A 15298-nucleotide genomic window follows, 5' to 3' on the forward strand; every position below is an offset into this window, starting at 1 on the left:
TCTGTTCCTGGCTGTTGATGGTTCCATGGTTATGTAGACTCAATACAGTCATATGTGGCTGTTGCAAGTACATGATTATGATGGCTGAGTATTGTCCTCTCCCAGAAGACAAGAAGGGGTCTTTTTTTTTTTTTTTTTAACATTTTATCTACCCTTTTGAGAGGTAGCCTAGTATAATGGACTCTAGAGTCAGAAGTTTGAATCTTGGTTCTGCTAAAGACTAGGCTATGACTTTGGATACATAATGGTAAAAACAAAGTACTTGCTTCAGAGGTATGTTAGGAAAATTAGATAAGTTATTGTATATAAAGTACTTATTAACATAAAATAGTGCACAATGCTAACTTATATCCAGACCTACTTAGTATGCTTTTTTATCATAGTGACAATTTTTTTCTTCTACAGATTTATGGTGGATTGTTTTCTGAAGATAAGTGCTGGTACAGATGCAAAGTGCTAAAAACTATCAGCGATGATAAGGCAGGAAATATGTATTCATACTTTGGGCTTAAGAAATGTTTATTTTGGTTATATATGTGTGTCTGTTCACACACACACACACACACACACACACACACACACACACGAACATAAGTGAGACCTGAGGGAGTTGCTTCCTCCTAACCACTATCTGGGTCCTGGGATTGAACTCAGGTCATTAGCCATAACAGCAAACATCCTTACCTACTAAGCCATTGCTTCTGAAACTTGATGCCTATTGAGTCTATTGTTTATTCATAGTGATAATGTCTAGTTAATAAACTTAACATTTATGAAAGTTTTTCTGGTGAATATGAAAATAAATTAATTTTTTAAAACTAGATAAGATTCAAAAATATTCTTCAGAATTTAAGTTTCTGTACAATCATCAGGCTGTCTAAAAATAGTTATATTTCATAATGTATGTGTGTGATAAATATTTTTCTTGGTAAAATGAGTGGAAAATTTCATGATTTCTCTGGTTTGTTTTTAAAATATGATTTACTAGTGTCATAATGTTTTATTTTTATGAAACTGACTTTTGTAATATAAATCTTCCCATAATTTTTCAATTGAAGAATATCTTTTACACTTGTCTTTTGGACTGACTTTAAGAATTTAAATTAAGGCATGAGATAATGCATGATTTTGTAATATACTTCTAGAAAAATTTTAAAAATTAAGTGTGTCTGGGAGTTCTCTTTGCTCTTATGCTCTTATGTACTCCATGCATATGTAGTGTCTGTGGAAGTCAGAAGAAGGTGTTGGAGCTGGAGCTACAGATGGTTGTGAGCTGCCATGTGGATGTTGGGAACTGAACCTGGGTCTTCTGGAAGAGCAGCCAGTGATTTTAGTTGCTGAGCTCTCTGTATAACCCCTGGGAAAAACTTTGAACAGATAGATACAGGGCTGGAAGTAAGGGTGAATGTAGCCAATTTCAAGTTTATAGAGTGAGTTTAATTTTATCAAATAAGGTTTTTGCTGGAGGGGGGGACCCCCCTAGGTTCTACTATTTTCAATTTGAAGTTAAGAATGTAGATTGATTTTAATAGTAGAAAGGATCACAATGCTGTATACTCACATTTGTATAAAAACACCAGTGGTTAAAAAAAGACAAATGACAAATGGTACTCTTAGAAATTAGTCCCAAATGTAGGGTTTATCTTTGAGGTTGTTATTAGAACAATTTCTGAAGGTGTTCATTATCTTAGGTAACATTTATAGGTCTTGTTTACAAATTTGTAATCTATGTTTAGTACTACTTTTTGCTTCCAATTTTTTCTAGTGCTTGGTGAGGTACATTGACTATGGAAATACTGAAATTCTAAACCGATCTGATATAGTAGAAATTCCTCCAGAGCTACAATTTTCTAGTATTGCCAAGAAGTATAGACTTTGGGGACTACAGATTCCTTCTGGCCAAGAAGTTACCCAATTTGATCAGGCAAGTCATACATTTAAATACTTTTGTTAATGTATTATACTTGAAACTATATACTTGAAAGCATATGCACTATTAAATATTTAGGAAATTATAAATTTGTTTATGAAAATAGGATAAAATTTATGAAAATGTAATATATGAAAAAGTAATTCAGGGTTATAGATACAGTCATGGTAAAACACTCAGTATGATCAGACTCTGGGTTTGATTCTTGGTTCTTACCAAACAGACACACAAATGAGCATAAATACTGTTAGGAAAAGTATTGGCTCAGGACTCTCAAAACCAAGTTCTTAGCACAAATGAGATGTATTTGTCCCATAGGGACAGAGAATATGGAATAAGAGACAAAGATAGGAGACAAGAAGATGAGGGAGAAAGGGACGAAGGGAAAGGGAGTAGTAATATTTGTCTGGGAGGGGCAAAGGACTGCCTCTGGATAAAGAGGAGATAGACATAGCACATAGGAAAATGGCAGTTTATAGAGGTAGGAAGGGAAACCTGTTAATTAGGTGAGTCAAAGTGGCTCTTGATTGCTGGACTTAAATAGTTTTATAGGTGGACCTTGGTGGTCAGCCTCAGGAGGAGGCAGCAGCCAAATAAGGGAATAGACCTTGGTGTCTAGTTGTAAGTTTTTAGCAAGGCAGAGGGAATTGGGGAGAAGGGCACAGCCTGCCAGAGCAATTTGCTTGCTGTGCTCTAGCTGGCCAGAGTCCCTCAAATGGATGAAAAACAATTATGTATTTGTTCTCATATTTGGTAGGTAATCATTCTTAATGATCAAATAAGTGAATGTATGTATGTGAATAAAATAAATGTAGAAAAACAAACAATAACAAAACCCCAAATGTGAATAGTTTCTTCTGTAGAAGTTTAAAAGGATTTTCTTTCATATGATGGAAAAATTCTGTTAACATTTGTTTTTGGGAAAGTATTGGCTTTTTTTTTGTTTTTAGAGTACTGGGGATTAAATCTTGAGCACCCCTCAATGGTCTTTAATCATATCTGTAAATATCAGTAGTTTGAAATTATGAAATTACAAGTAATCCGATTTATGCTTTTGGCAATATGATAGTTTTAAATGTAGCTGGACACAAACTAGAATAACCTGGGAAGAGAGCCTCAATGGAAGAAAATTATCTAGGTCAAGCTGGCCTGTGTACTTGTATGTGAGAGCTTGTTTCAATTGGTAGTTGATGTGGGGAGGCTCAATCCCTACATGTGGGCAGTACCACTCCCTGGGTAGGGTGCCTTGAGTGATGTAATACAGGAGATAGCTAGATGAGAGGAATAAGCAGGCAGCATGGGTATATTCATTTCTCTCTACTTTTAAGCTGGCTGTTTCAGCTTCTGTGACTTCCCTATAGAGTTGAATATAACTTGGAATTGTAAGGCAAATAAACTTTTTTCCCCTTCTGTTTGTTGTGTTACAAAACTTTTCTGGGGAGACACAACACATGTCTGCTCATGACAGGGATCCCATGACAGACCAAAGTATGGATATCACCAAAGTCCAAACTTGGTGAACCAAAGATTTTTATTGGGTTACTTACAGGAGCAGAAATGGCTCACCAAGCTCAAAGGCTTGATTACCAAAGCCCACCCAGTATGGGTGACAGCTAACAAAGCTGGGAACTTGGAGTGCACTGCACAGCCTGCAGGCAACTCAGCAGGTTTTTCAGAGAATATCCTAACCAGGTGCTTTTGGTCTAAACCTCTTTGAGTAAGCTGAGTTAGATTTTGCATTCTCAGGAGCTATTTTGGTATCAGAGACTTTTATTTAAAGCTTTTTTTCCTCTGAGAGTCTTTTTTTGTAGTGTGGCTTGTCTGAGTCTTTGTGGCAACTCATCTCATCTCAGAGTCTTCTTGGCAGTTCAGCTTCCTCTTCTGAGAAGGAGTCTCAGCTTTTATTGCTTTTTTTGGCCAGGGAGGGTCCTGGTGAATCTGGTCAGTTTCAGGGATTTCCTGAAACTATTTTGAGTTGTTTACTTTTCTACTTAAGGAGATTCCTGCAGAATGGAATGTTTTAATTTAGGAGGAAACTATTATATAATACTATACCCCTTCCTTTGGCTCTTATATTCTTTTTGTCCCCTCTTCAACATTGATCCCTGAGTCCGGAAGGGGTTAATTATAGATGTCCACTTATAGCTAAGAAATAGACACCATGTGACAGTAACAATCACTTGATCTCAGGAGCTTCCCTAGGGGTTATGAATTGAGGCTGATACATCTAAATACATATGTTTAGATGAGAGTTTGACAGGTACATCATATCCATCTAGAAAAAACTTTTCTTGGTACTGGAGTTTTTATTTAATAACCTTATGGTCTCTGGAATGCCTTTTTTTTTTTTTTTTTTTTTTTTTTTACCCATGTAGGGTACCTTTTGGATTTGTTTTTTGTTTGTTTGTTTGTTTTTTTTTAAATTAACCCACCTAGGTAGGGTTGAAGGTAGGTAGAAGTATGCTATATCTGATTGTATCTCCAGTGGCTTTACAAATCTGCAAAATACAGGTTAGCATTATGTTATCTATGTAACAAAACCTTTTCCAGAGGATGGGCAGGACAAGGCAACATCCGGAACTACTGTCTCAAATCAGTGGGGTTCCGAAGAACCTTGGTGAAACACTCTGAAGTCAGTTGTCATTTGTCCTCAGCTAGGGTCAGGTGAGCCTGGAAGTTCACAACTAAGAAGATACTAAAGTTGAAAGGGGCAAGGTCTAATTCAGCATGGAAAGGTTCTATGCATTTGTATCATTTGCTTCCTCCAAAGATCAAGGTCAGATACAAAGCATAGATAGGAGGTGCTAACTTAATTTGTTCACTGTAATACTCAGAGTTTCTCTCTGAACTACAATGTTTACACGACCTGGAGCTCATCCTGGGAGCCTCTGTACATTTCTTCACACCTGATCAACTTAGTGGGTCTGACTTAGTCAGCTCAGACCTACTCTGGGCCAAAGGTAAATGTGGCCCTGCTTTCCCACTACACCTCTGGTTCACTAGGTCAGAGTAGCCCTGGGTTGGCACATGCCTCTAGCCTCCCCATTCACCATACCTGGCTGTTGGGGGAGTTTCTAGCTGGGCTAACAGTCTACACCCCTAGCATTATCTTTGGCTGGAGGAAAATGTACCCTCCGTGGTCTGGGGGGATTACCCGCTCCTGGGACCGGCTTGATGTGCTTCATCTGTGTTCTGTCAAGGATGTCCTCTCCTTAGGCAGAAGCTCCTTAGCACACAATTTGCCTTCCTATGAGATTTTTCCTTAGCAACCCTAGCTCAATATAAATCCTACTTCATCTGTCTTCGAAGAACCTAGACAGACTTCTTTTTCTGCTTAACCTTAAAAAAAATTTTCTCCTTTAGTTTCTTTTATTTTAAAGATACTCTTTACATGTTGGTCTAAGTTACTGAGATTTGCCAAAGCCTTTCTTTCTTTATAAAGATCTTGTTCCACCGAAGGACTCAGCAAAGCCACTAAAGCTTGATACTTGACTTGAAATCCCTGCTGGCTTAACCTTTGTTTAACTTTGGGACTTTTACAGGTTTTTTTTTTTTTTTTTTTTTTTTTAATTTTCTACATTCTTTGTTTACATTCCAAGTGATTTACCCTTTCCCAGTTCCCCCCTCCCCGTAAGTCCCATAAGCCCTCTTCCCTCCCCCAATTCCCCCCCCCCCCCTCGATCAACCCTCTCCCACTCTCTGTCCTGGTAATCCCCTACATTGCTGCACCAAGCCTTTCCAGGACCAGGGCCCTCTCCTTCCTTCTTGGGAATCATTTGATATGCTAATTGTGTCTTGGGTATTCAGAGCTTCTGGACTAATATCCATTTATCAGTGATTGCATTCTATTACATGGGTTTTATTTCTATCCTTTATATAGTTATTTCCCTGTAGATTTAGGGGAATAAAGTATTTATTTTTATTAGTTTTTTATTTTTTAATTTTTTAAAATTTTTTCTTGGATTTTTTTATTTACATTTCAAATGTTTTCCCCTTTTCAGGTCTCCCTTCAGGACCCTCCCCATCCCATACCCCCTTCCCCTGCCTCTATGAGGGTGCTCCCCAACACACCCACTTCCATCTTCCCGCCCTGGCATTCCCCTACTTTGGGGCATTGAATACTCTCAGGCCCAAGGGCCTCTCCTTCCTCTGATGTCCAACAAGGCCATCCTCTGCCACATATTTGGCCAGCGCCAGGGGTCATTCCATGTTCTCTTTGGTTGGTGGTCCAGTTCCCTGGAGCTCCAGAGGGTCTGGCCTCTTGACACTGTTGCTCCCTTCATGGGGCTGCAAACCCCCTCAGCTTATTCAGTCCCATCTCCATCACCTTTATTGGGGATCCCTGAACTCAGTCTAATGGTTGGCTGTGAGCTTCCTCCTCTGTATTTGTCAGGCTCTGGCAGAGCCTCTCAGGAGACAGCCTTATCAGGTTCCTGTCAGCAACATCCGGTTTGGTGGCTGTATATGGGATGGATCCCCAGATGGGACAGTCTGCAGATGGCCTTTCCTTCAGTCTTTGCTCTATACTTTGTCTCCATATTTCCAATCCTGTGAGTATTTTGTTCACCCTTCTAAAAAGCACTGAAGCATCCACATTTTGGTCTTCCTTCTTCTTAGGCTTCATATGGTCTATGAATTGAATCTTGGGTATTCTGAAATTCTGGGCTAATATCCACTTATCAGTGAGTACATACTGTGTTTATTCCTTTGTGACAGAGTCACCTCACTCAGGATATTTGCAAGTTCCATCCATTTGCAAATTTCAAGAAGTCATTGTTTTTAACGGCTGAGTAGTACTCCATTGTGCACATGTACTACATTTTCTGTATCCATTCTTCAGTTGAAGGACATCTGGGTTGCTTTCAGCTTCTGGCTATTATAAATATGGCTGTTATGAACATATTGGAACATGTGTCCTTATTACATTTTGGAGCATCTTCTGGTTATATGCTCAGGAGTGATATAGCTGGGTCCTCAGGTAGTACTATGCCCAATTTCCTAAGGAACCACCAGACTGATTTCCAGAGTGGTTGTACCAGTTGTACCAGCTTGCAATCCCACCAGCAGACCCAAAAGAGAACTTCAGACCAATTTCCCTTATGAAAATTGATGCAAAAAATAACTCAATAAAATTCTTGCCAACCGAATCCAAGAACACATCAAAACAATCATTCACCATGATCAAGTAGGCTTCATCCCAGTGATGCAGGGATGGTTCAATATACAGAAATCCATCAATGTAATCCACTACATAAATAAACTCAAAGAAAAAAACTCACAGGATCATTTCATTAGATGCTGAAAAAACATTTGACAAGATTCAACATCCCTTCATGTTAAAAGTCTTGGAAAGATCAGGAATTCAAGGCTTTTACCTAAACATAGTAAAAGCAATATACAGCAAACCAGTAGCCAACATCACACTCATTGGAGAGAAACTTGAAGCAGTCCCATTTAAATCAGGGACTAGACAAGGCTGCCCCTCTCTCCCAGTTTATTCAATATAGTACTAGAAGCTCTAGCTGGAGCAATTAGACTACAAAAGGAGGTCAAAGATATACAAATTGGAAAGGAAGAAGTCAAAATATCACTATTTGCAGATGATATGGTAGTATACTTAAGTGACCCCAAAAACTCCACCAGAGAACTCCTGCAGCTGGTAAACAACTTCAGCAATGTGGCTGGACATAAAATTAACTCAAACAAATCAGTAGCCTTCCTCTACTCAAAGGATAAACAGGCCAAAAAAGAAATTAGGGAAATAACACCCTTCACAATAGTCACAAACAATATAAAGTATCAAACAAGTGAAAGATCTGTATAACAAGAACTTGAAGTCTCTGAAGAAAGAAATGGAAGAAGACCTCAGAAGATGGAAAGATCTCCTGTGCTTGTGGATTGGCAGGATTAATGTAGTTAAAAATGATCATCTTACCAAAAGCAATCTACAGATTCAGTGCAATCCCCATCAAAATTCCAATTCAATTCTTAATAGTTAGAAAGAGCAATTCTCATATTCATCTGGAATAACAACAACAACAAAAAAAACAAACTAGGATTGCAAAAACTGTTCTCAACAATAAAAGAATTTACACAGGGGAATCAGCATCCCAGACCTCAAACTGTACTACAGAGCAATAGTGATAAAAACTGAATGGTATTGGTACAGTGACAGACAGGTAGATCAATGGAATAGAATTGAAGACCCAGAAATGAACCCACACATCTATGGTCTCTTGATCATTAACAAAGGAGCTAAAACCACCCAGTGGAAAAAAGCATTTTCAACAAGTGGTGCTGGTTCAACTGGTGGTCAATGTGTAGAAGAATGCAAATTGATCCATTCTTATCTTCCTGTATAAAGCTCAAGTCCAAGTGGATCAAGGACCTTCATATAAAACCAGACACACTGAATCTAATAGAAGAGAAAGTGGGGAAAAGCCTTGAACACATGGGTACAGGGGAAAAGTTCCTGAATAGAACACCAATGGCTTATGCTCTAAGATCAAGAATTGACAAGTGGAAGCTCATAAAATTACAAAGCTTCTATAAGGCAAAGGCACTATCAATAGGACAAAATGGCAACCAATAGATTGGGAAAAGATCTTTACCAATCTTACATCCCATAGAGGGCTAATATCCAATATATATAAAGAACTCAAGAAGTTAGACTCCAGAGAACCAAATAACCCTATTAAAAATGGGGTACAGGCTAAACAGAGAATTTTCAACTGAGGAAATTCGAAAGTCTCAGAAACATCTAAAGAAATGTTCAACATCCTTAGTCATCAGGGAAATGCAAATCAAAACAAGCCTGAGATTCCACCTCACACCAGTCAGAATGGCTAAGATGAAAAACTCAGGTGACAGCAGAGGCTGGTGAGGATGTGGAGAAAGAGGAACATTGTAAGTGGGATTGCAAGCTGGTATTTTCATTAGTTTTATAAAATATTTTGGATTTTGAGTGTTTTTATTTTTTAAAAGTGAGGCTAGTTTTATTTTTTTACATCCTTGTTTTTATGATTGTTATTGACCAAGTCTTACTTGGTTGGCATACATTATTCATATACATTCTTTTTGGTAATGGTGTTGGTATTTGAATATAGGGCTTCCTAGGTACTAGGTAAGCATTGTGCTACTGTATTCCCACCCAACCCAATTATATTATTTTTCATATCATTGAGACTATAGTTAAAAATAAAACTTCCCTCTCTTAAGAGAGAGATGGTCCATTTATTTTAATGGTCTCCCTGTAAGGGCTGGAGAGATGGCTCAGAGGTTAAGAGCACTGACTGCTCTTCCAAAGGTTCTGAGTTCAGTTCCTGTGGTTCATAACCATCTGCAATCTGATGCCCTCTTCTGGTGTGTCTGAAGACAGTACAGTGTACTCATATACATAAAATAAGTAATGGTCTCCCTATATCGAGGAAGATATGAACAGGTAAATGTGAGCAGTAATCTCATTTTTATTTTTGAATTTATACTTATATATTCTGAAATATTAGTGTTTTAATTTATAGTATAGGCTGAAATCAGGAAAAGAATATAGAGAAATTGAGAAGAAAAGAGTGCTTAGATTATATCAAAGTAATTTCAGGAACTAAGATTTTCAACAGTAAAAGTTCCTGGTAAAATGAAGTCTTAAGATGCTTTCCAATCTCAAATACATTTTATTATAGCTTTTCTCAGTGTAGTGTGTTGGTAATAATGAAAAGTTAGGAAGTAGCTAGTTTCGCATATGAAGGCTCTGATAATTGCCTCCTTAAAGTTTTATGTAAGGGAGATTTGAGTAAAAGATTCCTAGTGGCTCACATTTTTGAATTTAATTTCGTGATTTTTAAAAAAGATTCTGGTATTTTTTAATTGAAATTAATTTATTTATTGTATGTGTATGTACATCTGTGGACATGCATGTGGCATGGCATATGTGGAAATCAGAGGACTTATGAGAATTGTTTTTCTCCTTCCACTACGTAGCTTCTGAAGATTGAACTTAGATTGCCCAATGTGGTAGCAAGCCCACTGAGCCATATTGTAGCATCTGTTTTGTGTTTTGAGATTCTACTTCTTTTTCTTTGTTCTTGTTTTAGTTTAAAATCAAAGTATCTGACTTTGCCTTTAAAATAATTACATTTTGTTGAATTCCTTTTAGAGGTACCAGAATTCTTTTTAAAACTATAACTCCTTAGGACATCATCACAGCCAGGCATGCTGGCACACACCTTTAATTCTTGCACTAGGGAGGCAGAGTCAGACAGATACCCAAGTTCAAGGCCAGCCTGGTTCACTGAGTAAGTTCCAAGACAGCCAGGGCTATACAAAGAAACCCTATCTTGAAAAACAAAACAAAACCTACAAATTAAAGAACATCATTACATTTAGATGGAGCCAAGACAGTAAAAATTTTCTCTAGCATATTTAATTAAAACATTATATATGTTTTATTAAACATTCATCAAAACATTTGTAAATATGGTTGAATATTAGCTTTACTTCTGTAAAAGAGTGTTTTTACACACATTGGAATACATTAGCTACATACTTTCATAAGTCAGCAACGAAGTAAGATTCATTGTATATAGATTTTAGGAAAAAGAAATACAATGCTTGGAAACAATAGAAACAAAGTAAGTGAGAAAAGTGTTAATGGTTTATGTCTTTTTTCCTGTCTTTTTTAGGGCAGAACATTTTTGGGGAGTTTGATTTTTGAAAAAGAAATTAAAATGAGAATTAAAGCAACCTATCAAGATGGAACAGTGATTGCTCAGGCTGAGTATGGCACTGTTGATATAGGGGAAGAAGTGGCAAAGAAAGGGTTTGCAGAAAAGTGCAGACTGACCTCAGGCATTGATGCCTGTGAGGTAAAGAAACCAGATCCAAATCAGCTTGGTCTCAAGAATCCTATCCCCCTGTGGGGACGAAGATCAAACCAGTCAACCTTCAGCAGGCCAAAGGGGCATTTTAATGGGAGGCTGACTCTTGACGTGAAGTATGAGACTAATGCAGGAAATCACGTGGCATTTCCAAAGTAAGACTGGTGCTGTTTTAAAATTCTAATTGATTTTAAATTCATGGTAGTAGTCTTTATAGAATTCAGTTCTTAGGTTCTTGGAATCCTTAACAAAGCCTATGATCTTGTGAATGATCTTACATAATTTCTGTTTTTCTCCTCATCAAACACATGCTCCTCTGTTTTCCTTAAAAGCCAATTAGAAAATAAAATCATTCTTGAATTATTTAAAGTTCCCTTGTGAACTTTTCATTTCATTTTTTGAATATCTTTAACAAAAATAAAAATCTTCCCCAAATATTAATTAATCAAAGTCCAGAAGTCACAATAGGCTTTGAAGCTAGGACTGGAGTTGTAGCTCAATGGAGTACATGCCTAGTATGCATAAGACTCTGGGTGCGATCTCCATCCTCTTAAGGGAAGAAAGACTGATTTCCCCCCTTTTGCTGCCAGAATATTTTTCATGTGTTTAAGAGATCTTTTGTATGAAATCTTGTTGTAGGACTTGAAGGAGTTAAGATTTTTTTCTTTTTTTTTATTCGATATATTTTTTATTTACATTTCAAATGATTTCCCCTTTTCTGGCTCCCCACTCGCCGAAAGTCCCATAAGCCCCCTTCCCTCCCCGTTCTCCCACCCACCCCTTCCCACTTCCTTTTTCTTTTTGGATTTGGTTTTTTCCAGACAGGGTTTCTCTGTATAGCCCTCTCTGTATAGCCCTGGCTGTCCTGGAATTCACTCTGTAGACCAGCTGGCCTCCAACAACTCAGAAATCCGCCTGCCTCTTGCCTCCCAAGTGCTGGGATTAAAGGCATGCGCCACCACTGCCCGGCCAGGAGTTAAGATTTTTAAGGTGCTCTATTAAGGAGTTCATTTCTTTTTCAACTTTTTTTTTTTTTTTTTTTTTTTTTTGCAGTCCTTGGGACGGTCAAACCTAAGGTCTGATGCATGTGATGAATATGCATATATGCATATATTTTTACCAATTGATCTCTACCTTTAATATGTATTTTTAATATTTTAATATTTATCAAATAATTGTATATATTTCTAAGGTATGATATGTTGTTTCAATTCATATGTGTTATATAATTAAAAGATCAGAAGTTTCATATTTGTTACCACAGGTGTATATAATTTGAGATACCATTTTAGATAATTTTGAATTATCTACTTGAGTCAACAAGTCAGTCTAGATATTCATGCATACCAGTATATTACTTAAAAATATTTTATGTGTTGGTGTTTGGCTTAAATTCATGTATGTTTGTGTTCCACATGCATTCCTGGTACAGTTAGAGGCCTGAAGAGGGCATTGGATGCTCTGGGCCAGGAGTTACAGAAGGCTGCGAGTTGCCACGTAGGTAATAGGAATTGAACCAGGGTCCTCTACAAGAGCAGCCAGCCTCAACCATTGAACATCTTCTCTAGCTCTAGTATATACCAGTGTATTCTTATCTGTGGTGAATCAAGAAATGATGTCATGGCAGTTTGATGGATTTTTATTGTTGGCTTAGAAACTATACAAATAAAAAGGTACAAAGGAGGAAGAATTAGAAAAAAATGAACAGACCATTTGATGTTCATGATGTTCTTTAAGGTTGATAGTGGTATAAGGAATTTGGAGTATAAAACATTAGAGGAATTGTTTTTGAAGTATGACCCAGTTAACATAAACTAGTTTGCATTAAAATAATTTATTTTCATGTTTTGATATAGAGTCTAACTGTGTAGCCAGGACTGCTCTCAAACTCTGTAGCTGAAGGTGGCCTCAGATTTTGTATGCATTCATTTTGGCCTCCCAAATTCAGGGATTGCAGGTTTGTGCCAACATGCTCAGCTTAAATTATTTTTTAATGTTGAGCTAGGCAATGGTTTTAATATTCACAATTAATTATAAGGTGTATTATTAAATGCCCATGCTAATTTCAGTATTTGAGTTCCAATAGCCTTAAGCATAGTTTTAAAAATGAGTGAATTTTTTTTTTTTAACAGGGAAAGTTTGGCTGCCGGTGACTTTAATTTAGGGTCTAATGTCAGCTTGGCAAAAATTAAGCAGGACCAGAAACTTATTGAAGAGAATGAAAAGCTTAAAACAGAGAAAGAGGTTCTTCTAGAAAATTACAAAGCATTAGAATTGAAAGTTGAACAGACTGCCCAAGAGCTGCAGGTATGTCAGTGGTTTGTGGGAAAGAGTGTTCTGTGAAATGTGTGCAATTAGTGCTTATAAAAGTAACTTTTATTTACCTGATGTAATTGTCATCTTGGAGGCTTACTGCCTCTGTCTGCTAACCTAGGCCTAGTCCTGAAAACCACTAGTGTCTGTACAATCTCATCTAAGCCTTGAATGTTTTAGCCTCTGAGACTTGCTGCTAAATAAGCTCACCCCTTCCTACTTTTTTCTGATCTCTAGCTGGCTGGTTCAACCCAGCTGTTCCACCCAAACTCCTCTCCAAGTTGACTGATTCAATTAGCTTCTCTTGGCCACTACTAAATTACTCTGCTTGGCTTCAAACTAACTCTGGCAATCTGTTCTAATCTTCTGGCTTCTTCTCATTCTCTGCCTTGTTTTTTCTTCATCTACATCTAACATACATCTAAAATGTTCTCTCTCTGCAACCTGTCTCTGTATGACTGTCAGTAAAACTGCCTCTTAGCCTTTCACACTCCACCCCCTTAAGTAGCTTCCCTTTCTTCTTTCTTCTCATGAGAGTTGGGCATATCCTATTCTGTCAAATCACTTTCAGACATGGGTGCTTCCTTCAACAAACTAATTTTACCTTTATTGTTGGGGTGTGCTAAAAATGAGCCACACCACAACTAGAAATAGTTTTTTTTCATTAAATAACACAATCTCTGGGTTCACAGTGTGAACAAATACCCTGCAACTCTTAGTTGTTATTGTCACTCTGTCTCTGTCTGTTCTCATCTGATACCTGTGTAAGGAGAAAACTTTTTTTCTTACATTTCAAGCTAACCATGTTTATATTTCATTGGTTGTTTGAAATGTAATCATTTTTTATTTATATTTTCCTTATGTTCTTTAATTTTTTGTGTATATTGATTGTGTGTATGCATGTGTGCAGGTGCATGTATGTGTGTGTGTGACAGTGTGTGTGGAGACCAGAGGTTGATGTCAGATGGTTTCCTCATTTTCACCTTAGTTTTGAGGCAGTCTTTCACTGAACTGGGAACATGCTGATTTGGCTGGACTGGCTGGATAGCAAGCCCCAAAGACCTTCCTATTTCTGCTTCTCCAGTGTTGGGTTACAGATGTGTGCCACTGCTGTGCTTGGCTTTTAAATGTGGTAGTGGGGACTTAACTCAGGTCCTCATGCTTTCTTTCTTTCTTTTTTTTTTATTTATTCGATATAATTTTTTATTTACATTTCAAATGATTTCCCCTTTTCTGGCTCCCCACTCCCCAAAAGTCCCATAAACCCTCTTCCCTCCCCCTATTCCTCCATCTACCCCTTCCCACTTCCCTGTTCTGGTATTCCTTTATACTGCTGCACTGAGTCTTTCCAGAACCAGGGGCCACTCCTCTGTTCTTCTTGGACATCATTTAATATGTGGATTATGTCTTGGGTATTCCAAGTTTCTAGGCTAATATCCACTTATCAGTGAGTGCATACCATGATTGATCTTTTGAGGCTGGGTTGCCTCATTTAGTATGATGTTCTCCAGCTCCATCCATTTGTCTAAGAATTTCATGAATTCATTGTTTCTAATAGCTGATTAGTACTCTATTGTGTAAATATACCACATTTTTTTTGTATCCATTCCTCCGTTGAGGGACACCTGGGTTCTTTCCAGCTTCTGGCTATTACAAATAGGCCTGCAATGAACATAGTGGAGCATGTATCCTTATTGCATGCCGGGGAATCCTCTGGGTATTTGCCCAGCAGGGTCCTCAGGAAGTGTCATGCCCAGATTTCTGAGGAACAGCCAGACTGATTTCCAAAGTGGTTGTACCATCTTGCAATCTCACCAGTAGTGGAGGAGTGTTCCTCTTTCTCCACATCCTCGCCAATACCTGCTGCCTCCTGAGTTTTTGACCTTAGCCATTCTGACTGGTGTGAGGTGAAATCTCAGGGTTGTTTTTCTTGGCAAGCATTTTACTGGCTAAGCCAGTGCTCTAGTCCTTAAAACTTCTAAGTCTTGGAACTATCTCAAAACATTTCAGAAAGGATTCATAATTAATCATGTATTGCTCATTAACATTTTGACAGTTTTTGTTTTTTCAGTCTTTTGTTCAAAATTAGCCCCATCAGTAGTATTACATAGTCTTAAGAATGTGTCTTGCAGGGTGCACGCCGTTAATCCCAGCACTTGGGAGGCAGAGGCAGAGGCAGAGG

At 37.8% G+C, this 15298-nt stretch overlaps 1 protein-coding gene across 1 annotated transcript in view; it reads left to right on the forward strand.

Moving 5' to 3' along the window:
• Stk31 (serine/threonine kinase 31) overlaps positions 1-15298 on the forward strand; it is an 88881-nt gene that overhangs the window by 15847 nt on the left and 57736 nt on the right. Inside the window, exons 5-8 of the mRNA XM_052172525.1 lie at positions 406-480; positions 1766-1924; positions 10609-10958; positions 12936-13110. Coding sequence (XP_052028485.1) covers positions 406-480; positions 1766-1924; positions 10609-10958; positions 12936-13110 — 759 coding nt within the window. The remainder of the gene's footprint in view (positions 1-405; positions 481-1765; positions 1925-10608; positions 10959-12935; positions 13111-15298) is intronic.

This window comes from Apodemus sylvaticus, chromosome 2 (assembly GCF_947179515.1).
Source record: "Apodemus sylvaticus chromosome 2, mApoSyl1.1, whole genome shotgun sequence".
Lineage (NCBI taxonomy): Eukaryota > Metazoa > Chordata > Mammalia > Rodentia > Muridae > Apodemus > Apodemus sylvaticus.